Raw genomic sequence first — 26,524 nt, 5'->3', positions numbered from 1 at the left:
TGTCAAATCCTAGGAACAAAATCTAGTTATTCCCCTCTTTTGTGTGTGTGTAAAGAAAACCCCCAGAGCAACTAAAATATAAATTTAACTTCGTTACCTGTTTGCAGTGGTATCCCTAATTTTAGTCTTTTCTGTCACCCATTATATTGGGTAAAGGAAAGCTTATCCAGGCCAATTAATATGATTTTCATTTTTAAGTGATCTTTTGAAGTGTGGAACAAAATTTAAAATAAGCAATATTTTTAAACCTTCTCTCTAGTGTTCTTGAAGCTGAAAAGACATTGGTACTTGCTGAAAAAGGTGGTCAAGATGATGAGGAGAATGAAGTAGAACTATTAGTTGCAGGAAAGAAATTCCGTATCCTTGCGACCATGAACCCAGGAGGTGACTTTGGGAAAAAAGAGGTAAATGTCAGAACATCTGGAAATAAAGCATGTAACTTCTGGTCATACTGACCATTAAGTGGTTGGAGGTGCAATGTAAAAATGCATCATGCCAATTCTGGCATCCAGTGCTTTCTAGCTGGCATCTGCTTCATCACTCTAAAGGAGGATTGGAGTGAATCTGTTTTCTGCCACTTCTGTGGGCTGTCACTTTGGCATTATAAATGAATACTCAGCAAAATGTCAAAGAAACCTAATAATAATAAAACTAAAATAATAAGTAATAAAACTAAATACTCTAGTTAGGTTTGAATATTCAAGTTCAGGAACTGTGACTTGTGAAGCCAGCTCTCTGGGGTAGTACAAAGTTGCATAGCAGATTTTTCTCCCTAATGCTATTTAGAAAGTGTTAGTCATCTTGTGTTTCTTCATGAATAATGAACATCACATCCCAAAAAATCTTTCTTATTGAATGAAAAAAAAATTGCTGCAGTTGAGAATTAAGTAATGTAAAACGTGTTAAAGAAAACCCGTAAGACAACAAAACCCTAAAACTTTTAAGCAGTGTTGGAAACTAGGTCTATACAAAAGGACCAGAGGCTCTTTTAAGATGGGTACTGCATTTAAAATGGTTTCTGGAGTAGAGAACCATTCATTGAAGCCATGTGTTTAAATAGGATTTATTACTGGGTTGCATTTGTGGTACTGATTTTTGTTTGACCAATTCAGCCAAGGAAGAGAAGAATTAGCGAAATGAGTTGTGATTGAAGGCAAATTCCCATGTGGTGGTTTGCTTCTGTAAGCAAAGGAAGATTACAGAGCCATTGTTTGATACATGGTGTCCTAGAATGAGATGGAACTTTGGTGCTGGCAGACCAGCTCAATTTCTTCCTATATTATTTTGAACTTTCTTTACCAGCCCTTTCCTGCATTGATGCTACTACTAGAAGTCTTAAAAACGCTTCTTTCAAAGATTTTCTTACAAAGTGTCTCTGTCAAAATTAGAAGGAAAGATCTATCTTGTTCACTTTATTTATTGATTACAAGTACAGTGACTACAAGGCTATTGCTAACTGACTTTTAGGGAAGATGATGTAATGAAACTTTAATTGCTCTGTCACTCTGCTTGTCTGCAGCTTTCCCCTGCGCTGCGCAACAGATTTACAGAAATATGGTGTCCACAGAGCAATGGCCGGGATGATTTGGTGCAGATTGTGAAACACAATCTTCATCCAGGATTGTCTCTGGGTGCAGTAAACCAGGAAGGTGGTAGGTATTTCTGTGTGTTGGTAAGAAAATAAGGAGTTTGGAGGCTGCCAACCTTTCCTCAGAATGTACACCACTGTCACCATTTTTCTGCTACATTTCTCCCTGAGGACAATGTATTTTGGACTTTGTTCTTCCTTCACTGTGTGTATGCCTAGATGGAAGTAAGTTCAAGGCTGTGTTTACTTCACCATCCAGGTAGCTGAACTATCCCCAGCCCTTCAGTGTCCCAGTTTTGGTTTCAATGTAGAGTGTTGAAAGAGCTGGCACTTCACTTCCTGCCAGCAGCTTCACTGTTAGTCACTTGATGCTGTCTGTTTACCTGAATTTAAAAGGTACAACAGGTATTTGATTGTTACCTGTAACAACAGCTCAGGCAGGAACTTTCTCTTCTCTTATCCTGTTTCTAGGATATAGAGTATCCATCCACATTGCTCATGCAGCTGTACTTACTTTAAAGATGTTTTTACAACAGTGTAGTAGATGTGACCAAAAAAATTGTGACACAAATTCATTTGGGTTTTTTTTTTTACTTTTTTTTTAGGGGCAGACATAGCAGAACTCATGATGGACTTTGTTGAATGGTTTACTAATCAAGAGTTTGGTCGCCAGTGTATTCTCAGTGTGAGAGATGTCTTGGCCTGGGTTAATTTTATGAATGTCATGGCAGAGGATGAGTCGAGTTCTGCTAAGGGATGCAGCCGCCTTAACATTTCTCCAGTGATGTCTTTTATCCATGCTGCATGTTTGGTGTATATTGATGGAATAGGAGCAGGTAAGTATTCACTGCTCATTTGGTGGCAGAAAATATGAAACTGTGTATTTGTATCAATATTTTTAGCCAAATGCAAACAAAATGCTTTGGGGCAGCATGGGACTCTGCTGAGAGATGTTTTCACTTCCATTTGGCAGCCCTCCTGTGTGTCATGTGCCTTTCTTGTGTTTCAATAGCAGGAGTTTGAGTAATAGAGCAAGCTGAAGTAAATTAGAAGGGTTAATAATATTGCAATGGCTAGCACATAAATTAAGAAAATCCATGTCTTTTATTGAGTGTTCTGAGCTGATACAGTACTTGAGCACATATTATGCTCTCTATCCCCCACTCCATATGTCAGCATCTGTCTGTGCTGGCCTGTACATAGCTGAGAATGCATCTCTGTGTGTTTGGCTGCTGGCCCAGCTGATAAATAAGGGAGAGGAGGAAAAGTGAAAGGCACAAGAAATTCCAGAACAGAAAGCCTGGGGGGGGCCTATGGCAAGGGATCAGGGTGGTTGTGACAGTAGGAGAGAGAGGGGGCTGGAAATGCGGTGTCCTTATTTTTGTTGCTCACAGAACTAGCTGTGACTATCTCTAACTATTTTACTATGGTAAATAGTACTGGAAGCACTGTCAAGCAAAAATATTAAAATAAAATATAAACCTGTATGCACGTGAAGGGATTGTGTTTCTTGTCATAAGATGAATGTGCCAAGTTATGTTTTGAAGCACACTTAACTTTCCTGATTACAGGTACAACATCCTGCTCAGCTGATACAGCTTTATTAGCTCGTGAGAAATGCCTGACATTCTTACATGAGAAAATGAGTCAATTCTTTGAGCTGACTGATTATCAGAAGAGTGAACTAAAGATTTATGACAGAACAAAGGAAAAAGAGTTTGTATGGATGGACAACTTTATGGGAATTCACCCATTTTTTATTCCAAGAGGCAAGAGACTGTGGGAGTGGGTGGGCATTTATTCTGTGATTTATATTTTCAGTAGTTTTGTTATTCACTAAACCTAAGTAGGATACCTGAACCATCATAGAACAATTCATTGGTTCTTAAGCTTTAAAAAATTGCCTCTTCTACCTCCAAGTGTCTAGATTGCAAGTCAGTCACATTTATTAAGACACATCAGTTCATTCCCTTTTTTCCATCGCTTCTTAAATGGTTGATGGCCTAATTTTCATAGACTTTTTTTTTTGGTGCAACAAAACTTTTTTTTTTTAAATTTTGAATTGTAATTTTCTGTCACTTTTGCATGCTCAGAATGCCTGTTAACTTCCACTAACTAAAGCTGCAGCTCATCCTGGCCCTTGTGCAAAGCATGGAAAGCATGAGTACAGAGCTAAACAGAAAGGAAGTTAATGCCATGCCTTGCTCTAGGCTCTCAAAGATTTGCTACAATTTTGGCAAAATTAAGTCTCTGCATTTCAGTTCCTCATGGGACAAATTAATGTAAACAAAACTAGCAAAACACTGCCTCTTATCCTTAACCATGACAGGACTAAAAAGTGATGACTGTGATCTTTCTAAGTCCTCTGGTTAGTTTTCAGCACATGGACCTATGTGTTCCTAATGCTGTATTAATTATTGTTATTTGAACTTTCTGGCATTAATGGATTGTGTTAATCGTGCATAAAATTGTACAAAGTAATGCTTTTTCATAAACTGCTTAGTTCCTTTCTGCTGATCAGACCAGAAAACTAATCTCTTTGGATCCCTTTGATAATAAATAGGCATCAGTTTGTGTGGGATCCATTGGTGGTTAATATCTTGTATACATGAGCAATGCTGTGTTACAAATTTGTCCAAGCAGCTATACTGGCTGGAATTTGGCAGAAAAACTCTGTGCTCTCTCCCTACTGTATGCTATAATAAGAGTAAAAGAAAAGTAAACTTCTAGTTAAAGGAGTGTTCCTTCGCAGAATTAGCAGTGTATAGAAGAAATTAATGTTATTCTGGAGCATAACTGGATTGTATCTCTCAGTGTCAATTTTTCAAGAGCTGCTTTTGAGTTTTAGATCCACATGACTGAAGTGCAAGGACAGATTTATGTTTTCTCAGGGATAGATCTCTAGTTTCAGTAATGAACCAAGAGGTATTGAAATTTCACAGCAAAATAAATTGTACATCCATATGCTTTTTTTTTTGCAAAATTCAATATAAATGTGTGGAGATGAGCTGAGATGCAGCTGTGGGTCAAACAAAGTGTGTGTGCCAGATCACTGAGAATGGCATACAGGATGGATCTCCATTGCTTGCTGCACTGAGATCAGCAGTTTACAGACAGAGTGAGCTCATTCAGAGGCACACTGTCAGCAGCTCCAGCATAAACATTCTTTAGTTGTTTAATTGTTTTCTGTTTTATCTTTCCTTTGTTTTAGGCCCTATTCTCCAGAGGAGCAACATGACAGATTATGCTTTAAATGCTGGGACTACAGCAGTGAATGCACAAAGACTGTTAAGAGCCCTACAGCTTAACAAACCTATTTTGTTGGAGGGCTCACCAGGAGTGGGCAAGACCAGCCTAGTTGCTGCACTGGCAAAAGCCTCAGGCAACTGTCTTGTTCGAATCAACCTGTCTGAGCAAACGGTAGAATGAAATATTCTTTATTTGGTGTTCATGGCAGGGTAGAAGTTTTGTGTAACTTTTAAAGTGCAGTTCTCTTTAACTTTGGCCCTGTGTCTGAAATGTCAATTTTTCCTGCTTGGTTTCAAGATGAAACTGAATGAGAGGGGGAACCAGACAGAGCAGTAAGGTTCTGTGAATGAATGCCAATTCTTAGATATTTCTTCTCTTTTCAGGTGAAGCCATGCATATCTTTGTCTACTGTGTTTTTTTGGCTTCTGCAACATTACTTGAAAACAGCTTTCAGGCTTTTTAGCTTTTCTGTTCCAATTTAAATTTTTGTTGTTAAATATAGTAGCTGGTCAGTGGATTCCTATAATGGAAAAGCTTTTAGCATTTTGCAATTACTGAAAATTTTTAAATAGACCTAAAGTGTAGGTATTAAAGGAGATGGGAGAAAATGTTAACCAGTTCTGTTTATGAACCTCTGTTAAGTTTTGTAATTCCTCAACTTCCCCATTTTGTTCTTTACTCCCAAAGGATGTGACAGACTTATTTGGGACAGACTTGCCTGTTGAAGGTGGGAAGGGAGGAGAATTTGCCTGGCGTGATGGACCACTGTTAGCAGCACTAAAGGCTGGACACTGGATTGTATTAGATGAGGTAAATTCAGGTTTGGAGGACAAATAAAATAGAATGTTCTGGAAGAGCAAATTTGACAATTTGGCTTGTGGAATAAATACCTTTAAGTGCCATTGACCTCCCTTAATGGAGGCAGGTGATGATGAGACTTCTTTGAGACAAGAGAATAAGGGTTGAATCCCAGCTTAAATTACTGAAGAAAACCATGGAGAGATTTTATTTACATGTGAAAGTTTTCAGATAAGAGTGCCAACATAAGTTTTGGTACAAGTGTTTTTATGTGGATACAATTTCACTGAAATAGGTGTTTTTCTGGGACTAATACACTGTGTTTGGTTACTGATGTAATTGTGACGGAGAAGAGTTCCATCTTGCCCCAGAATAAGCTATCCTGCTACTGCAGGTTTGTTCACATCATGTAGCAAATGCCTTCAAGCATGTGTGTGCACAGATCTTGGCAATATGCATTCTAATTTCTGTAGAGTGCAAAATCTTCAATTCATTAGCCCCTTGTATACCTCCTTTTCTCCCCCTATTGTGAAGAATGCCCCTTTAAATAACCACTATAATTAAATAGCTGTGACTGCCTTAATTTAAACAACTGACAAAATGCTCTGACTGCCACTAATGTATGAATCTAAATTCAGAAGAAACATCTTGAATGTGCAGGTTTTACAGTGGAAAATTGTTTTGCTATCACAGTGAAAAAACACAGTACAAATAACAAGTGAACATAAGGACATGTTAGTTGCTCTAGTATAACAGTCTAGCTGGTGGTGATAACATGTATTAGTTCTAGAACAGCAATGAAATGGAATTTTACCTTCTATATATATCCCAGACCATTAGACTGGAGATTATGCAAAAATGTTTTGTGGCGCATTAATATTGTATCCTTATTTCTTTCCTCAGTTGAATCTGGCTTCTCAGTCTGTGTTAGAGGGGCTTAACGCGTGTTTTGACCACAGAGCTGAGATTTATGTTCCAGAATTGGGAATGAATTTTCATGTACAACACAAGATGACTAAGATTTTTGGATGCCAGAATCCATACAGACAAGGAGGTGGAAGGAAGGGTCTCCCCAAGTCCTTTCTTAATAGATTTACACAGGCAAGTTTATTTGTTTGGTTTAAGCTACATCATGATCCTGTCTTACAGGTTTCTGTGACTTTACAAACACTCTGAATTCTCGTGATTTTACAGGTCTATGTTGATCCACTGTCAGCAGAAGATATGGAGTTTATTGGGAATACACTGTTTCCTGCTATTGATAAAACTATTATTGCTAAAATGGTTGCTTTCAATAACAAGGTAAACATATTTTAATTTCTTTTCTGTAGAAATAGGCAGAATGCAGTAAGATTAGAAAAAAATCAAGTCTAATATTATATTTCCAAGAATTTTTATAGGGAAGTGTGTGGGTAAAAAAAGAGGGATGGAAATATACACAGAAGAAAGTAAAGAACACCACCAAACCTGGTACCTGAATTCTTGTACCATGACAATCAGATGCTTTGTTGATATTTTATGAGGCATGGTTTTTCACAGAAGATGAAACATATATACACAGGAGGAAGTAGTATTCTGTGATCTTAGGTAAAATCTGTTGTGTCAACATCTTACTGTATATTCATTTATAAGAGTGCAAGAGTGAACTGCAAAATTGAGCTGAGTGTTAGAGGAACGGTAGAGAAGAGACAAACTAAATCACGCTTTAGTTCCTAACATATCTTCAGCAAAGTAAGTTCAGTCTGCTCTTTCAGTTGTCTTTGTCTTGTAAGCAGTGCTAAAGGCAGAAGTTCAGTCAAGACTTTTAAAAAACATATTTGAAGACCAGTTTGTGGGTGGAATAAAGGATTATTTTTTATTATATCTTAATTACTACCTTTACTTGTTTGGTTTTTTTTTTTTTAAATTAAGATTGAAAAAGAAGTAATGGCTGAAAAAAAGTGGGGACAGAAAGGAGGACCCTGGGAGTTCAACTTACGAGATCTTTTCCGCTGGTGCCAGCTTATGCTTGTTGACCAGTCACCAGGATGGTATGATCCAGGCCAGCATGTGTTTTTGGTATATGGAGAAAGAATGAGAACCAGAGAAGACAAAGAAAAGGTGAGCCATTGTTCTCCTTCCTTTCTCTTCAGATGGTCAGGGCATATTTATAGAAATCCAAATATAGATCTCAATTTGAAGTCAATTTGAAGACTCCTTGTAATTCATTCATAGACACTTGCCTCTTAAAAATGAAAAATTGGTTTGTTTAGAGTTTTGGGGTTTAATATAGATACCTGCTTACCTTGCCATTTAAAATATCAATTTAATTAGTATAAAAGCAGACAGCTGATATAAATGAAGGCAAGTAGAATAACAAAGGACTTAAAACACATAATATTCTTGTGTGATTCTGTATTAAATAATAAAGTTTGCTACCTACTTATCCATCTCTTGATTAGAAATCCTGTGCTTTGCTTAATTTCACACCATTTAATTGGTATTAAACTGAAAAGTCCCACTGTAAAACTGAAGTTACTGGCTGTATGTGACTGCATATTTCCTCCTGCATTTACTTTCCTGTCCCTGTAACATTGTTATATTTTTCTGTGCTACCAAAGAGCATACTTAAGAAGTGAATTCTATCCCAGTACTTTGTTGAAGGGAAACATTGTTTACAGTTATTTGAAGTCTCAGGAAACTGTGGTTAATGAAAGGGTTACTGTGGGCAGCTCACATTTACATTGCTAGTTGCACTTTGAGTTAAATGAGCTTGAGATTTACTGTGTTAAGTTACTGTCATACAGTTGTGGAGGTGAGAGGGAAAGATACTTCAGGTGTAAACCTTTGGAAGTGAATCTTTGGAACAGTGGGTAACTTGAACTGATAAGTCTCTTTTTGCTGTCTTAACTGTTCTAGGTTATTTCTGTATACAGAGACATTTTTGGCCAGGAGGCCAATGTGTATACAGGAACCAGGGAGTTTCACATCAATCCATATAACGTTCAGGTAAACTGCTGACAAGGGATTTTTTTCATGGGATAGGGAAGGAAACAACTTGCACAGCTGAACTCCATTTGTCTCTGTCTGTCATTCCTTTCAGATTGGTTATTCAGTTCTTTCTCGTGGCAGCTATATACCTCACTCTGGCAGAACTCTCTCTCTTCTGCATCATTCACTGCAGTCCCTGGAGTCCATAATGAAGTGTGTGCACATGAGCTGGATGGTGATCCTGGTGGGTCCAGCAGCTGTTGGCAAAACCAGTCTGGTGGAGCTGTTGGCCCACCTCACCGGCCACCAGCTGAAGATCATGGCAATGAACAGCGCAATGGATACGACTGAACTCCTGGGTGGATTTGAGCAGGTAAATACTGTTTTGGTAATATGGCAGTATTTCTCCTTCCTACCTAATAGTGGCCAGTCTGCTGTGGGGTTAGTGTTTGCAAGTGGAGCCTTGGCACCACGGTGTTCTGCATGAACTAACTCCCCAGTGTCCTGTTTGCAGGTTGATATCAACAGGCCGTGGCAGCGCCTCTTGGAAAAAGTGGAGCATGCTGTGAGCACACTTGTAAGGGACGGCCTGCTCCTGGCAGAACTTTGTGCAGATGATGCTGAACTCCTGCTGCGTGCTTGGAGCAATTTCATCCTGAATTACAAACCCAAATCTCTGGGGGAAGGAGGTGGAAGTGTTACAGCTGAACTAGTGAGCAAGCTGGAGGGAATACTTGTACTTACCCAGCGACTAAACAACAAAATAAATTCTTATACGAAGGCCGGTATGTATTTTGGTTTTCCTTCTTTTTTTTTTTTTTTTCTTTTCTTTTTTTTAATCACTGTTTAAAATAAGGCATTAATACTCATCAAATTTGATGTTCCTGGGGAGAAATTATGCAGAAAAGTACCTGTTTAGGGAGTAAAGTGTCAGTCTGTTTTACATTTCTGTGTGCTTGCAAACCTTTTCTGTTTACATGGATTTTGCCTATGGGAGGTTACTGAAGAGCTGGAGGCTCTGCTGTTATGTTCCCCTTAAAAAGTAGGAAGCATATATGTTTATTAACAAAATAACTGATTTTTCTTGAATGGAATGAAAAGCTGCTTCATTAATATAGGTCTCAGAGTAAGGTGTGTTTCCTTTCAGAGTTTGCTCACCTGGTAGAAGAGTTCCGGCATTTCAAGCTGCAGCAGGCCCAGGCTGCTGACTGCAAAAGCCATGGCACTTTTGAGTGGGTAGATGGGATGCTGGTTCAGGCCCTGCAATCTGGAGACTGGCTCTTAATGGACAATGTTAATTTCTGCAAGTAAGAGATTTTAGTGGCCTTTGACTTCCCTGACTGACTTTTCCTCTTACTCAGTGGTTCACAACTGAGTATTTTGCATTTGATAATAGACAGGAGCAGTAACTTAGATTTTCTGGAAGAGTATCTTCCTTCTCAGACAGCTTAGCACTTGACAGTTTTCTTGTTACCTTAACAAGTAAGTGTTTGGCTTTTGCTTAAGATTGATACCATTTTGATTTCAGATCAGAAAGGGATCAAATTGATACCTTTTTATGATCACATGAATTTGTTTTGAATGTAGCCCTTCTGTGCTGGACCGCTTGAATGCTTTGCTTGAACCAGGAGGTGTTTTGACCATGAGTGAGAGAGGTGTCATAGATGGCACAATTCCTACAATAGCTCCTCATCCAAACTTCAGGTACTTAATTCTCTTTTTGTTATTCCTTTTTTTTTTCCCTTTATCAAATAGCAGGTTTAGAATAAAAATGTCATCAGTGAGACAGTTTTTTGATATTTTGAATTCTGTTCAGTTTGCCATGTAGTGTATTGATGCTCTCTAGCAGGGAAGAAGACTGCACTGTGGTGAGCATATAAAAGCTTAAGAGGCTTTGCTTTATATCCCTGATGAAACACATACTTTTGCACAGGAAAATTCATAGCAGTGTGCCTCTGCCTTGATTTTGCATTTCTAATTTGGGATTTCAGCACTTCTCTGTTTCACTGTAACGAAAGTGAGGATACATATATTGCAGATATTGAAGTCTTGAGATATCTTGAGGTTTTTGATTGGTTATGAAAGCTGGTATATAGGCATAATCATTTTCTTCACAGCTTTTTCCATCCCAATTATAAATTAGAGTTTCCTGCAGTGTCAGGACTTAAAAAAACCCTAACAAACCACCCAAATAGACAGTCTGTTCTGTCCGACCTGAAGTAGTCTCTGGGGAAGACGGGAGGAGAATGTAACAGGATTCTGCATAATTTATGTCTGTTATAAAGTCATGACAAGTATATTGGTACTGATAATGCTCTGGTTCCTCTGAATTGGAAGCATTCTTGACTCTTCAGAAACCTGTTTTCACTGTGTTGTATCTCAGAAGTACATTTTTCTCCTTGCTTTTAATAGGTGTCTATTGATAGTATTAACTACTTGTATGTTGAGTACTTCAGTTTTTAGATAGCACAGATTTATTTTAAGCTGTTGCTAAAATTTCTAGAAGCCTTTATAGCTCAGAGGCATAGTCTGACTTTTCATTGTAAGTGGGCAAACAGACATAACTCAGATAATAATGAGTTAAAAGTCATGCAGAATATCTGTGTCTAATTGCAAAGTATAACTATTCATACAGATTTCTCATTTAAATTCAGTAGCTGTCTCTGGATTTCTAGATATTGTGTCCCCATTTTTATGAAGATCAATTTACTTTATGGAGAAGCAGCTTTGGTAGCTTCAGAGTGATAGTTTAAGGACCTAAGTTACATGTTAAGAATTTAAGGCAATTTAAATGGATGGTTGTTGTAGGTCCCTTCCAAATTGAATTAGTCTTTTCTAATATTCAACAGGCTCTTCCTTTCTATGGATCCAGTTCATGGGGAAATATCCAGAGCCATGCGGAATCGTGGGATTGAAATTTACATTCCTGGGGAGAATGATGGAAATATGTTGGACATTCTGGATTTGAAGCTGCTCCTGCATGGTTTGGGTTTAGTTGGAGATAGTGTCTGTGATGCACTTCTGGCTGTGCATTCAGAAACCAAGGCAGCAATAGCAGGTAAAAAAAGTCTGTTCAGTATTTTTTAGCAGCGTGGGCTCATTACATAAATATGGATGAAACCTTTAGTATTAAACACTGGTTATTGTGTTATGTGCTGATATAGGTAAGCACATACAACTATAATCAGGTACTTTTGGACTGATTTTTTGCACTCCTGGGAAGTGGGCCCAAGTCATGAAAAAGTGGTAACTACAGTGCTTTGTTATGGAGGCATCAGACACTGGCACATGTCTGTTGTCCCTTGCTATCAGGAAGGCAATGTATCCAAAGTGAAAATCAGGACAGCAGAGGGTTTGCACAAGTTGTACTTTGCAGCTGGGTTTCATTCATCTCAGCTGTTTGATGTCTTATTTTGAACGGGTCATCTGTTATTAACAGTCTTGTCAGATTTTCTTATCACCTTGGGAAGAATCCATTCAGCTTTCAGGTCAATAGGATATATTTGTTTTGTATCATGACACCTAAAGTAATGTTATTCATATTAAAGGGTTGACAGTTGCTAAACATTCATTTCACTCCAATTGTTGTGTATCTTTCAGGTTCTGTGTCATCTTTGTCACCTTTGCTTCAGGCTGCTGTATTAATTGTGCAGCAAATACAAAGAGGCTTTGGATTAGCAAAGTCTTTTTACAGAGCCTGTTGGGAAGTTTATGGTCGCTCACAACAACTGCAAATCAACCAAAAGGTAAAAAAAAATTTGAAAGCTTTTCTTAGATCATCTAGATAAGTGAAAAATGTACCCTCATGAGGCTAGTGTTTGAGATCCTCTGTTTCTTAAGTGCCTAAGCAAGAGACTGAAGATGTTGCTCTTGGAGAGATGAACCAAACAACATCCTGTTTGGACTCAGGCTTGTAGTTTGTAACAGCTTCAGCTGAGACTTTGGGTCATTCATGCTGATGCATCTGTAGCCTGTAACAGTGTGCACACTGTCATCTGTAGATACATTCACTTCCTGCTTGAAAGTGCACAGTGTGTTATTTCACTTCTGGTAGGAATGTTTCTGTACTTTTATTGTGTATATTATATAGTGTTTGTAGAAGATTGGGTCTACAATAATTTCATAATAAATACACGTAACTAAAGAGTTTCCTGAGCTGTGGTGCTTGAATACATGCTACATATTTGAATGTGACTCTAAACTGCTTTTTGGTTGTTTGTTGTAGCTTGTGTTAGAATTGGTAACGAGGCATGCTTCCTCTCTGGCTTCCCCTGACACTTGGGGTGAGTCCTTGCTAGCAGTGGGATTGTGGCCAGACTCCCTGCCTTCGGGTCTGTTTGCAGCTGAAGACTCACTCCTTTCCACAGTCCAGAGTGATGGACAGGTCCTGATGTATTGTCTGCATAGACTAAACCTCAGAAACTGCAGGTAGGCAGGAAACTTTTTTTTTCCCTAGTAAATGAGAAACAGTATATGTGAACTATTCATGGCATGTCTTTGTTTCTTGCAAAATCCTGTCTTCATCAAATTGTGCAAGTGGAGACTGTGATTGTCATACTCTGTAACTGTGTTCCTGTTACCTTTCCGTACAGCCACTGCAAATGAAAGTTCAATTATTTGCTGCTTTATTCTTAAATCTTCCAAATCATTCAAAATACTTGACTTTTTAATCTTCAGTAAGTGCATTTGACTCAGTTTGAGAGTTGTTTAGCAGAAAATGTGAATGCAAACACTGTAGGTAATAAGAGCCCCAAAATACCTTCCTTCAGTTTTCTTCTAAGATTTAAAACACTTGAGCATTGAACTGGTTTAAAGTATACTAATGATTCTCTGGGTTTCCTGTTTTTATGTAATTAATTATTAATCAGTGATTTTAGGTCCACTAGCTTCAGGTAAAAACACACTTCCTACTTCAGACACAGCTGTCTGAAAGAAGCAGAGGCCCCTGTGCAGGGGGTATACGTAAGAATTTTTTAATGATTTCTTGTGCAATATAGCTATTGAATTTTACAAGACTGGGGCAAAAATTTCATTTCTACCTTCTCTGCTTAATAACCTAGTCTGGGCAGGTATTATAGGTTGAGTCCAGTGAAATAACAAGCTGTGAAAGTTTGTATTAAGATAAAATATGAAATTGTAAACTCCTAGCAGTAGGCTGCATTATTTGCTATTTTTGTTTGGTTTTGTTGATTTTTTTTTTTCAATGAGACTTCTTTTCCTATCTGTATCATTTTTAATTGAACTTTGCATATAATTCTGGTTGACAAATCAGTTAGAATTTCTCAGTGAAATTCTCTGCATATTCTCTTGGGATAGTGCATTAATGTTTGGCAGCAGTGTGCTCCTAATAGTAGGCATTGCCAACTGATTGGAGGTTGGAAACTGGTTTTAAAGCTAAATAATGGAGAAAAGATTGTTGCATTGCTACACTGATGCCTAAAGATGGTTGCATAGCTTGACCTGCAAAATATATTTTTGCCTGGGTCTGGCAGTTTGAGCCCTTGATTGCTGGACTTCTTTGTGTTTCAGGACATTACCAGTGACTCTGCAAGATCTTAAGAAAGTTATGCAGTCCACTAATCCCGAGAGTCTCAAGTTCAGTGCTGTAGAGATAGATCCAAACTGGATGGACAAAATGGAAGTTCTCCAGGCTTCAGTGAAATTTTTTATAGAAAAGGCAACCAATCAAGATTGGAAATTAAGAGTTAAATGGCTTAACTCCTTAGCCAAAAATCTGCCACAGGTGCTTGGTATGTAATAATTTAACTTTGTTTTGTCTAAGGGCTGAGTTGTTATGTTTTCACAAATCTAAAGTCTTCTATGAAAACATGCAGACCATTCCAAACTATGAGTTATGAAGACTGTCAACTATCCACACTTATTCAAGGGCATGGAGGCTACATGGTGGGGCAGAAACAGGTTGTACATGTTAGGAAAATAAGGAGATTTGGGCTAAACATTATCCTTTATTATTCAACCATGTAAGTAACTTGTGTCACTTCTGGATTAAGTTATTTTTGGATCAGTTTTGGTCTGCGTAAGCAAACATGCCTTTTCACTACTTTTTTAGTAATAGTGAAAGCAGTCAAATGCCTTCACTGGTGTTAAAATACAAATGCTTAGAAAGCCAAGAAACTGCAGAACTGAGATTTCCTGAAGCAGTGTTGTCTGAATATTCAGGATAATAGCTGAGATGAGGTATTCACCTAATTACAGAATTAATCCCATTAAACTCGTGGAGCATTTAGGCAGGCATTAGTCCAAGTAATTCACACATTTAACTTTCTTCTATGGTCTGAAATCTCAGACTATGCTGTCCCTATATTAATTGCTTCCCCTTTATTTTACTGTCTTTTAGGCAGGTAGGTCTGTACAGTAGAAAATAGGTCAAAAATTCCTTTAATGAAAAGCGTGCTCTCTTTTTTCTTATTGTAAGGAAAATATGCTCCTCCCCCCACCCCCCCCCCAAAAAAAAAATAAAAAATATGTATTGAGGTGAAGATTTGAAGGTATAAATGGATTTTCACAAACCATATTTTACTAGCATACATGTAGTATCACCAGTTCAACTAGAACTCCTTATAGCATTTATGTCTTCAGCTGTGACATTCTGGTGCTTTTAACACCTATTCGAGGTAATACAAAATATGACCAACCAACATATCCAGAGTGCATGCACAGATTTGATTCAGTCTGCTTGTGCTGGCTCAGATGAAGCTATTTTTTCTTGATTTGTACTAAACGTTCTTTTAAGCCCGTGTTCTCCCCTCTTCACCTGCAGATTCAGCGCGGATTCAGCTGGAAGCAAGTGCTGTAGCCCTTGGCTGTTTTTATGCCAGTCCCCTCTCATCTGGAGTCAGTAACATGATCAAGTTGCTACAGCCAACTATGACAGGTACTCCTGAAAGAGTTGGATGTAAGACATTGCTTCCTTTATTTGTTCTCTGAATACACTGCAGCCCTTCTTAGGAAATTTATGTAGGAAAACAAAGGCTAAATTCTAAATATATGTTGCCTTTGTCAAAAACTTGTCAAGAAAGCTCTTGACTTTGTCAAGAAAGTGCAACAAAGAAAACAAAACAAAAAAAGAAGCTCGAACAAATACAAACATTCTTGCTGTCTAGACCAGCAAATATGGCAATAAAGTGCATTCATACTCTTCAAGTTAGAGATGACTGCTCTGCCCATGAGTCCTGGCTATGTATCTGTGACTCAGATGTATTCCTACAGCCCAGAGTGATATTCTGAAGGGTGAGTCAAATATTCACTGCATTTCTGACTTGATAGTTTGGGCACCCTGGTCTTTTTTTCCTCAGGATTTGTGTTAGCCCATCTGAAACCCATGGTTTGGCCTGTGATTTTACCTTGGTGTTTTGTGGGGAGCTCAGACCTGTGGCTTCCTTTCCAAGCTTGTTGGATGCATGAAAGCTGCATACAGTGACACTGGGTCTTTTATGGATGATGCTGGGTGTCTTGGCTGGACTGAGCCAGACTTGAGTTTCGGAGCTCTGTTTGGGTGCTCTAACCCCTGTTTAATTTATTCTCACTGTTCTATTTTACAGAACCTGCAGACAGCTTTAATGCTTTTCTCTTTGGGTATCTTGAGTGAGAGAGTTTGACTGCCTTCCTCCTAGGCTGCTTCTTTCTTTCCCTGATGTTCTTGCATAGGCAGGGGGACCAAGAAAAGAACTGAGTAATATTTCACTTCTATCCTGTCTTGTCTGCCTTTCCAGATGAACATGTGATGCCTCTGGACCCAAGATGGAATATGCAGTTTTTGGAGATCATTAGAAATTCAATGAACTTTGATACAGAAATGGAACATGCAGACCAGCTTCTTATGCTTTTGAAGTCTGCAGCAAATCGGTGGGTTATCAAAAAACCCTTGCATAGAGTGCCCAATGCCTCAGTAATCAATGCTGAGTAAACACTTGAGGTGCCTGCCAAGTGTGTTTCTAGGTTTTGATAGATGTGATCTAAAACATCAGGGAGAGGTTTTTATACAGGTATTTCAATTCTTTGCTTCTGTTTTCTGTAGATGCATACTAAATAAAATTACTTAATATAGGAGCAGAGCTCCAGCATTCCATGCAGGCTGCAGTACTACTAGGACAAATCAGAACTGTGGGATAAAGCATTAAAGAGACAGAAGCAGCAGTGTGAGATCTCTGACAATAGTTTTCCTGCTTTTGGATTTGGACTTTTTCCTAATAAGATTAAAAAGTACAGAGATTTTGAAGATAAAGTGTAAGGAAACAGCTGTGCACATATCCTACAGGCTGTGATGTTGCAGCTGTTTAGTAGTTCTGGTTTTTCTGTCCCGGTGAAGTCAGGAATCTGCTCCTTGTGAAGCTTGCTTCTACAGAAACCATATTCAAGCAATTAGTTGTGTTGCACCTCATACTTCTTCCATAATACACTGAATATATTATGTCACTTTGTAGTTCAAATGCCATGTTGTAGTTCACCAGTCTCATAAGGCCAAGGTTTAAAACAGTACTGGGTTGATGAAAACTTTATTTTTACTTCAGGGCAGTGTTATTTCTTGACCGAGAAAAAAGAAGTTACATTGAGAAGAGTTTGATTGCCAGCAAGAAGCCAAGAAACAGTGTCTTAGGAATGTCTCTAGAGTTCCACAAAAGTGAGTTGATTTCTGCTGTTCCTTTTAATTCTGTAATCAATTTGAAATATGGTTCATTTGCATTCTTATGAAAGGTGTACTTTAATAAACATGGTGTGCAAAGAAAGAATATGTGAATGTAAAGCAGTCAAATGAGAACTAGTGTGGTATCTAACACATTATTCTTAAATTAGATATACCCTGGGCTACACTATTTGTGTCCTGCCTCTATGAGATAATCAGTGCGTATGATTTTTCTCTTAATTAACCGAACTTCAGGATAACAGTGGAGAGAAACTGGAACTGTGTTCTGTCTTTAGCTCATGAGAATAACCAAATTCTTCAGATGTGTTTTTGTTTTATGTAAGTAGGAAGTTTTACTTCTAAAACAAAGGGCAGAATTTAGTGATGAGGTTAGTGTGCTGCATAGAAGCAATTGATCAAGGAATCCCTCATTATGGGGTTTTTTTAATATATATATAAAATGCATAGAGGTTATAGAGAATTGTGAAAATAATGAAGGACTGACTACTTTTATTGCTTAATTTCTTGGATCTTTTCAGGCTGTGGTTTCTTTCTCAATCATAAGAGATGTTCTAGTGATCAGAAATTGACCCATATAGGTCATGTGATATGGCTGGAATATTCACTCTCTGCCTTTCTTTTCCTCTTCCCCAAACCTCAGATCCAGGAAGTTACAACTGTCTTCCTCATGGAATCGTGGTCAACCTTGCTGCTTTCTTTGAACTTTGGGATGCATTTGTACTTCACTGGGTGAAGTCTACTCAGGTGGCCTTAAGTGACGATGACATGCATGATGTGAGTAGACTTTCCACAGTACATTTATGGAAGTGAAGTGAAATGAGATTGTGTGCAGAACACTGTTTTTAGTTTCAGGGACTATGAAATAAACTGCAGTGCTTCTGTTTGTATTCAGAATATGCCTAACAGTAGGCAAATGACCATGTTTGTTTCAGTGGCTGTATTTGTGCCCTCTAATACCTGTTTAGGATGGCATGAACTGTGCTGTTGGAGTGCCTGCTTCTCTCCACTGGTGATATACAGAGTATCCATTTCTCTCTGTGATAAAAATGTCTGAACCTGGACAGCTGACGTGCAGGCCACAGAGGTGGTTCACTTCTTCCTCTCCCTTTTCAGACCACGAATATAATTTTGCTGAAATCTTGACCTTGTAGACTTGGTGCAGGGATTGGTGGGTTCTGGCTGCTGTAGTTCCACCTGCTGGTGTGATATTTTTAAGAGAACCTGTAGTTGAGTCCTGGTTGTGTAGCACTAAATACAAAACAATTTGGGACTTTGAAGTTAATACAAGTGATGGTAGTTTTGCTTTTCCTCCTGCTTGAAGCAGAGGAAGTGTTGTGTTAGCTGCAGCAGTGGTGACAGCTGCAGCACTGTCACCTCCATGGCCTGTTCTAGGTTTTGTACTGCTGGCTGTGGCGGGACCGGTTCTGGGCCGTGTCTGACACTGTAACAGCGGATTCACCGGGGCTGTCACTCCTGGCTCTGCACTGGCACTGGGTTATGAAACACCTCATTGACAGAATTCCTCAGATGCTTATTGGATCAGACCAGAACAAGTGAGTAACTTTGTCTGGTGGCTTTTGATTTGTTTCTGTTAAATGGCTGTATAAATTACTCTTTTCTTTAGCATTATAGCTACTTAGCATTGTCGGGGGGTCGGTTCAACATCACGCGGGGTCACCAGATGTCGTTCCGATTGGGAACGGCTAGAAAGAACGACACAAACTCTCAAGGGAGTTTCAACAGGAGAATTCCTCTAGTTTATTGCTTCAGCTTTGTCTTATAGACAGATACGTGGAAAGTACAGAAAAGAAACTCTTATTGGTTAGCAAATGTAGCAATAGCTACAAAAGTGCTACATTACCATCATTGGTCAGGGGCACTCAACCCCCCTGACTGTCTCCTGCAAGGAAAACAAGAGGACAGACAAACAGCACCTGGCAGTTGTTTTCTGTCTCTGAGGATTGTTTTGAAATCCTCCTTTGAAATTCCCAGGCTAGCTTCTCAGGCAGGACTGAGAGGACATGGGCCTGCAGTTTCTGCAGTTCCCTACAGCCTGCTCCAAAGCTAGCATCCATATAGCATTGTTTAATGTCCCCAGTCGTGTTCCACTAGTGATGTGAATAACAACATACTGAGTAGCTGTTCGTTTTTAAAATTTGTATTTCCTTGCATTGTGCTTCTGCTTGCTCAAATGATCATCTAGAATTTTTACCCCTTTAGTGAAAGGATGAAAGACATTCTTATGCATCCTTTTGCCTTGTTTTTCAAACTTCTGTTAACTATGGGCTTTTGTCTCCCATCTGTTCCTCCCTTTTTTTTTTTTTTTTTTTTTTCCCTCTACAAGAATTTCTAGGGAAATTCAATCTGTTTCACAGCAGATTCAGAACTGCTTGGTCAATCCAACTGGTATTTCAGCCAATATGAAGGTACTACAGAAGTCTCTAGGAAGACCCCTTCCTTTTAAGGTACTGATACTGTGTTTGCAAAGGATTTGTATTTCTAGCAATGTCCAGATAGGCTTTAATATATTTACAGCACTTGCTTTCCAGGCTGGCAAAACCAGAATTATTTTGTGTATGTTAGATTGATTAGAAAGAAGACTTCAGCACATGTTAATGTACATATCTTTTGAGAAATATATCAGTTATCTAAATACAGCATTTCTACTATGAATTATGTTATGTATAGAAAATACTTACTTAATACAAAGGGGTTCCTGAACATAAAAATATTACTCCTTACTCTGTTTTGGAGACTTAAGAATATCAATATGCCACTTGCTTATTCAGTCAACATATGTGCATTTATAATAGCCTGTGCACTTCCTTTTATACAGCATAGGGTGGGGCTGTCTTGTGACATCCCAAAACAAGGCCTTTTAGCTTTGACAGTTTTGGAGTTTGCCCTTAATATATTTCAGAATTTGTTGTAATTCAATTAAAAAGAAAAAAAACAAATGAGTAAATCTTCCAAAGAATACAATTCTTGGTTTAAAAGGAGTGTACAAGCAGTCATGTTGGTGACAAGTACTTTAATGACTTTATATAATAGCCTTTATAAAGGATTGAATGACTTTATCTCTCAAGGATACTCAGCTATCAAAAAATGCACAGTTACTTTATGAGACTGAAGAATATTCAGTGCTTACTAAGAATTTGGAGAGATCCAAATCTATTTAGGCATCCAAATTTATCTAATGTTTCTAAGCATCCAAATGTATTAAATTGCAGATGTCAACTGCAATTTCTTGTGAGTGACAATATCCTGGTAATTTTTTATTTTTTTGTGTATTTATTGCCATTGATTTATAAAAGTTGCCAAGTTGAAGTACTATTTGTCTGCATGATCTATATAGTTTCTTCATGAACGAAAAAACCCCTAATTTGACAAGGAGGAATTGTAGCCACCTGTTTCAATTCCCGTCTTCCTGCTACTAAAATATTATTTTTAAGCTGTTGTTGCAGGCTTATATATACTTGTACTTCAGTTGTGTGCATGTGAATTTGAAATCTTAGTTTTGTCTGCAGTCACGAATCTTGTTTCTGGTTTTGTTAGAGCTGCTGAAACAAATTGTCCTTTTCGTGTTTCCAGGATAAACTGGGAATGGAATGTTTTTCTCAGTTAAAAGCTCTCAGCAAACCACTGAGCATCTTGGAGCTAAGATCAGCCTGTGGAGAAAGTAGATGTCAGGAAAAAATGTGCTGTGTGAAAATTGCTGCCACAGGAGTGAAGATGAAGAAAGCATTGTTGCAAGCTGATGGCCTGATAATAAGAGCCAATCATTTAGAAGATGTTAGTCTGGGTAGGTAACACTTGTGAAGAACTCAGCAGGATGATTTCTGCAATCTCCATTCTTTTGTACACAGATGGAAAGGATGTTAAACGTTCACTGACAAGAAATGTACATGCGTTTATGTGCCTCTTATATTCTGTCAAACAGGTGAGCTACAGATATTTTTGGAAGCTGTACATTCACAGCTGAAAGCAGAAGGAGTCACATACAGTTATTCAGAAGAAAGGCTTCCTGAAGACATCATCTCCAACCAGTTAGACCCTGCCTTACTAAACCATCTTTGTAGTCAGGTTCAGCTGTGGCCTGCAATGGAGTACATAGGGGTGCTCTGGCAGTACAAACTAACAGCAGATTATGTGGCCAAGGCTTTTGCAAGAAGGTAAGAAGTTTGGAGGAAGAACTCCTATATTCCTTTTATGATATTCCAAATCCCTAGCTAGAAGCTGTAACTGGTGCTTTACATCTGCATGTAAATCTGTGTGTATGCATTTGTAATTTATATACAGCTGTGTGTATGTGCATGTATATCTATGCAGCACACAAATGTATCTGTATTGGGAATCAACACAAGATGTTTATTCTGTGTTGCTGGGGGCTACTGTAGAAAAACTGAATTAGACCTGGAGACTAAGGAACTAGACGAGCATGCATGCTTCCTTTTGTGTAAACTATACACACATAGAATCATAGTTTAAATTAACATTATTAATTTAGGAAGTGTTAGTGTTGATTTAAGGGGCAAGTGTATTTATTTTTAGTCTGGATTACCATTCCTTAAAAGAAAGCTATTCATTTATGTATTTCAGTGAAAGTAGTATTTTGTGTAACAAGACTCTTAGCATCACTGGTTCACTCTTGAATTCAGTAAAGTTCTGACTTTTCACAAAAGCTATAAAGCTAGAAAATGATTTGTCCCCAAATGTTTTGTATGTTTTGCTCAACATGGAGCTTATAGCTACAGGAGATTACGCTTTTTCCCCCTTTTTCTTGTACTTAGATTTTGTTAACTTTGAAGGATTCAAGTGTTCTCAGTATTATTGGAATGCTTGTTCTTCCCCAGTATTTGAAATACTGTCATTTTAACCTTTTGGTGACTTTGCTTGCCATTCTTAATTTGTTTAACTATCCAAGTGATTTATTTCATGTGGCCTGCTTAAGCGCTGCTTAGGTTGTATTTTTTTTTACCTGCTACAGGAAGAACTGCAGTCAAGAGTTAAGTGTCTGTTCAGATCTAGCTCAGTTCATAGCTTTTTCTCTGCAGTTGACACCAGCTGCTTCTCATCAGCTCTCTGGACTGTGGCACTTGTTACACCTTAATGAAGTAAGAACAAGTTTTATTTTAATTTAATTAAATCAAATCTTGAGTTTAATTAATCTTGCTGAAATTTTCAAAGGTTCTTCAAAATATGTATATGATTAAGATTTTTAACATGCAGCTTTTCTACCTCTGCCTGACAAAAACTGTTCCTTCTTTTAACAAGAAAGGTTATTAACTACAAACCTTGAGAAAATGTAATTCAAACACAATGTTGAAAGATTAAATACAACAAAGTCTTAAATAACATCATTCAGTATGATTTTTTGGTAGTGTTGTTCCATGCATCCATCTGTGATTTAATGGAAAATGGAAAATTGTTTGGATGGCAGGTGCCAGCCTGGTTCTATCTATGTATTTGAAGACATTTTACATTGAAAAATGCTTTCCTCTGTTCCCATGCCTCTAAAGTTTTTTAGCTCTGCTGCAAATCAGACTGATAAATCTTCTTGATGCATTTTCTGTAGAAAAATAACTCTGCTTATTATTTATGATACAGGGGTTGTGTTCCCACAAAGCACAGTAAAACACAAGTTCACCTTAAGTGCTTCGGAGCAGAGTGTTGGATGGCTTTACCTGTTTTATGCCTCTGCACCCTCGTGTGTTCTAACAACTTGCTCTGTAAACATGCTGCATATTTCACAGACAGGAGACAGTGCAGACCTCAGGAAGTTAACTCTTCATTGAGGAGATGCAAGCAAATGCTATGTGAATTTGAAAGAATCTTGGAGAGTATCTTGTACTATCCATACTGAAAATCAGAATCATACTTTCTTTGTATATGTATGTGCTTAACTCTCTTTTGTTCCCCGTACATTATTCTCACCTCTAGGTTTTTGTTTCTCCTTAGATATCCCCTGAAGAATTGTCTCTTCTGTCATCTCAGCTAGTTAATGCTGTGTTAGCATCCTTTTGGAGCAGTACTTTCACCATGGACCCAGACTATTGGTTGACTTGGAGGCCACTGCCTGCAACAGAGGAAAAGAACTTCTCTAAATCCCATGTGAACCGCTCTATGAAGGTTTGTCTCTTCTGACCTAACCAAATTCTAGCCTGAATGTTCTTGTTGACTAATTCAAGTTTTCTAAAGCAATATTGTAAATTCTAGGATAGTCAGTGCAAGTTACATCTGAACAATCTAACTCTTAATCTCTTAATTTAGGGCCCAGGCATTTTGACCCGAGCTGTTTTCTCAAAGTGCTTCTTTGAAATTCTAACTAGCAGCAGCAAGACAAGCCATTGGGATGTGAGTGGGCTTCCTGTCTTGTCATCATCCCATGTAACACTGGGAGAATGGATGGAGAGAGCACAGCAGCTTCACAAAGTCAGCACAGCACTGTGGACCAACCTGGCTATCTCTTCAATGGCAGACTTTAGGTATTAAGAACTCTCTTCCACATATATGTTGTTTAAATCAAGCATGTTACAGAAGGTTGCTTACTGTGTGTAAATGTTTTCTCATTCCTTTTTCTCTAGACAAACAGATGCTAGACTGCAAGGAGTAATGCTAAGCAGACAGCTCTCTGCCCTGGTACATCTGATTCCAATGGCTCTTCAAGAGGAATTTTTGGAGTGCTGTGAGAAGCTCTACCTCAAGGATGCTGTTGCATATGAGTACCTTCTCAAGATACTTGAAAGCATCACTGATCAGGAATTACTTCCTAAAGAATTCCTGTTTCTTCTGCTCACTTGCTTGCATCAGTTCTATGGGGAAGGGCTTCAGGAGTTACCAGAGACAGCTTGGCGAGGAAGCCTCTGGGTGAGCCTTGGCTTGGCGCAGATCCAGATGTGGCTTCCACAGACCAGGTTTGATCCAGCTGTTAAAAGAGAATACAAGCTCAAGTACTCAAAAGAAGAGGTGAGTATGAAGCCAAGTTGGCTTTTACCTTTGTTATGCATAAAATCAATGCAAAGGAGTTTGGCTTGGTCATGATTTTTAAACTGTATAGCTAGAAGTTCGTTTAATTTCAAAGAAGTTGATGTACTTCCTCGGTTACTAAAATCAGAACAGCTGTGAATGGTTTATTCTTTCATTTTTAGTTATACCAGCTGGAGTGTGAATGGAAAACACATGATTTTTCATCTGAGCTACATACAGGAAAAAGTATTGAAGATGAAACAGTCAGCAACTGTATTCATCCCCATATCAGGTAACACCCAGGCACTGAACTCATCTCTTTTAGTGTGGACATGTCATCTTCGTGTGCTCAGGCTCTGAAGCTTTACAATTTTTCTCTCTTTCTATAGAAACTAGAGTTGTTGGTTTAAAAGTATAATTTTACATATTGGTGGTAGAGAAGAAGCTGTGCTCTTTACTTGCAGTGAGGAATTGTCTCTTTGTACTGCTGTAAATAGGACGAATAAAGCAGTAGCCATCATATATTGATAAAGTTGAAAACATGCCCAGAAATAAAAACAATGCCATACATTTAAATTACAGTACTTTTCTTACGATGTGAAAATATTATCAGTCAGTTGGAACGAGACAGATTATCTATCACTGTGGTTTTTCAAGGCCATTGTATGTGCCAGTGCTATTTTGCGAAGTTCTTCAGCTGATATTACTGGGGAGAAATCTTCATCTGTGTATTTTAGCAATAGCATTTGCGTATGTTGCTGTGGATGAATTAAATTTCTTACCACATAGAGTACACTGTTGACATGCAGAATCTGTAGCTAATGTTAATTTGTTTGGGGCTTTTTGTAGTTCTTTTTTATCAGAGGGACTTGAGGAGGAAATTCTAATCAAAGAGAGCTTTCTCCTTTCTGCAGCCCTCCAGGTGTGTTCTGTGTACATGGAGATAAAAACTATATATTATTCATTTAACAGGATTTTTTAATTTCATTATTGCACACACAGTGGATCTGGTAGTTCCATGCTACTGCTTAGAGGATGATAATCATTGCAAGCAAGTTCTGAATGTCTCAGCAAGTGGGCTGAGTATTACTGGTTGCTTGTGGTAATATTATTTTTTTCTTCATTCTCACAGAGCTGTCAGGTAGCAAGAAAAAAAGTACTTGAAGTTTGTTAAGCAGCAGGGAGAGAAGAAATCTATACTGTGGGTTTTAAGGCCTGTCCCTTGTTTTTTCCTTATTTGCTGTTTCACACAAACTAGCAGAGTATTTTCTGATGAATCTTTTCCTGTATCTTAACTGCTACATTAGATCTATTTAAACATGTTTGGATGAAACATATTTCCATGTCTAAACTGGTCAATGTTATTTCTTAACAGGCTGTTGCATGAAAGAATGCAAAGGTTGAAGGAGCAAATTAGCAGTCTTTCCAGAAGGAAGGCCTTCAGGCCCCCAGCTCCACTGTATGATTGCTTATACCAGGAGGCTCACCAGTACATCAACAGCATAGCACAGGTTTCCTCAGTCCAAGACCTTCTAGCCCGCCTTCTGCAGTTCCTCCGTGGAGAGAGACCTAAATCACTGCAAGCCATACAGAACCTGTTAAGTGAAGAGGCATCGTGGCAGCAATCACACCATCAGTTTAGAAAGCACCTGGCAGAGGAGTATGCTGTATTCCCTGATGCCATCATTCCGCTCCAAGCTGCCATCCTGCAGCTGCAACATGGCATGCGATTAGTGGCTTCTGAAGCGTATGCAGTGCTGCAGAGCTCTGTGTGCCCAGCTGATCTCACCAACCTCCTCACTTCTTTGCTGGCATTTCCTTCTGTTGGCCATGCCTTTCCCACTTACTTTTCTCGGGCAGAAGTTTTATGCTCAGTGAATTCAGTTGGGGTACTTAATGGACTTAAAAAGTTCTCTCTGAAGCACTCTGAAGGAGGATCTGAGGGAGCTGAGCAGCCTTCCCCAACTCTGGAACAGCTTCTGGTGAATGCTTTGTTGCATCTTCGATGTCATGTACTATCCAGAGGAGAAATGGACCAGAAATCTCTGCAGCTTTTCAGACACCTGTGTCGGGTAAGCTCTGGATGCCCATAACTGGGAGTCTTGAACAGAACTTGTCCCCTGTGGAAGACATAGATCTGTTAAAACAGCTCTAGAGGAAGGCCACAGAAATCATCATGGGGCTGGAACACCCCTCTTGTGAAGAAAGCTGACAGAGTTGGGGTTTTCAGCTGGAGTAAGAAATGTCTCTGAGGAGACCTTGTTTTGTGGCTTTTCAATATATTAAAG

The 26,524-nt window shown here is 38.5% G+C and overlaps 1 protein-coding gene across 3 annotated transcripts in view; it reads left to right on the top strand.

Moving 5' to 3' along the window:
* Nucleotides 1-26,524, top strand: part of MDN1 (midasin AAA ATPase 1) — a 91,902-nt gene that overhangs the window by 33,295 nt on the left and 32,083 nt on the right. For all 3 annotated transcript variants that reach the window (XM_086876526.1, XM_086876525.1, XM_086876527.1), the window contains exons 32-63: nt 260-404; nt 1,520-1,652; nt 2,194-2,424; nt 3,160-3,357; nt 4,800-5,008; nt 5,525-5,647; nt 6,539-6,736; nt 6,830-6,937; nt 7,547-7,735; nt 8,534-8,623; nt 8,718-8,978; nt 9,120-9,390; nt 9,753-9,912; nt 10,193-10,309; nt 11,455-11,663; nt 12,206-12,351; nt 12,831-13,033; nt 14,135-14,355; nt 15,387-15,500; nt 16,339-16,471; nt 17,137-17,246; nt 17,911-18,044; nt 18,663-18,823; nt 19,615-19,735; nt 20,862-21,072; nt 21,211-21,442; nt 22,258-22,384; nt 23,229-23,399; nt 23,541-23,755; nt 23,855-24,236; nt 24,419-24,528; nt 25,612-26,308. In XM_086876526.1, the coding sequence (XP_086732652.1) occupies nt 260-404; nt 1,520-1,652; nt 2,194-2,424; nt 3,160-3,357; nt 4,800-5,008; nt 5,525-5,647; nt 6,539-6,736; nt 6,830-6,937; nt 7,547-7,735; nt 8,534-8,623; nt 8,718-8,978; nt 9,120-9,390; nt 9,753-9,912; nt 10,193-10,309; nt 11,455-11,663; nt 12,206-12,351; nt 12,831-13,033; nt 14,135-14,355; nt 15,387-15,500; nt 16,339-16,471; nt 17,137-17,246; nt 17,911-18,044; nt 18,663-18,823; nt 19,615-19,735; nt 20,862-21,072; nt 21,211-21,442; nt 22,258-22,384; nt 23,229-23,399; nt 23,541-23,755; nt 23,855-24,236; nt 24,419-24,528; nt 25,612-26,308 (6,130 nt within the window). The remainder of the gene's footprint in view (nt 1-259; nt 405-1,519; nt 1,653-2,193; nt 2,425-3,159; nt 3,358-4,799; nt 5,009-5,524; nt 5,648-6,538; nt 6,737-6,829; nt 6,938-7,546; nt 7,736-8,533; nt 8,624-8,717; nt 8,979-9,119; nt 9,391-9,752; nt 9,913-10,192; nt 10,310-11,454; nt 11,664-12,205; nt 12,352-12,830; nt 13,034-14,134; nt 14,356-15,386; nt 15,501-16,338; nt 16,472-17,136; nt 17,247-17,910; nt 18,045-18,662; nt 18,824-19,614; nt 19,736-20,861; nt 21,073-21,210; nt 21,443-22,257; nt 22,385-23,228; nt 23,400-23,540; nt 23,756-23,854; nt 24,237-24,418; nt 24,529-25,611; nt 26,309-26,524) is intronic.

The sequence above is a fragment of the Cyanistes caeruleus genome, chromosome 2 (assembly GCF_971803275.1).
Source record: "Cyanistes caeruleus chromosome 2, bCyaCae1.hap1.1, whole genome shotgun sequence".
Lineage (NCBI taxonomy): Eukaryota > Metazoa > Chordata > Aves > Passeriformes > Paridae > Cyanistes > Cyanistes caeruleus.
The sequence above is the reverse complement of the archived record's forward strand: the minus strand, read 5'-3'. Positions and strand labels throughout refer to the sequence as shown.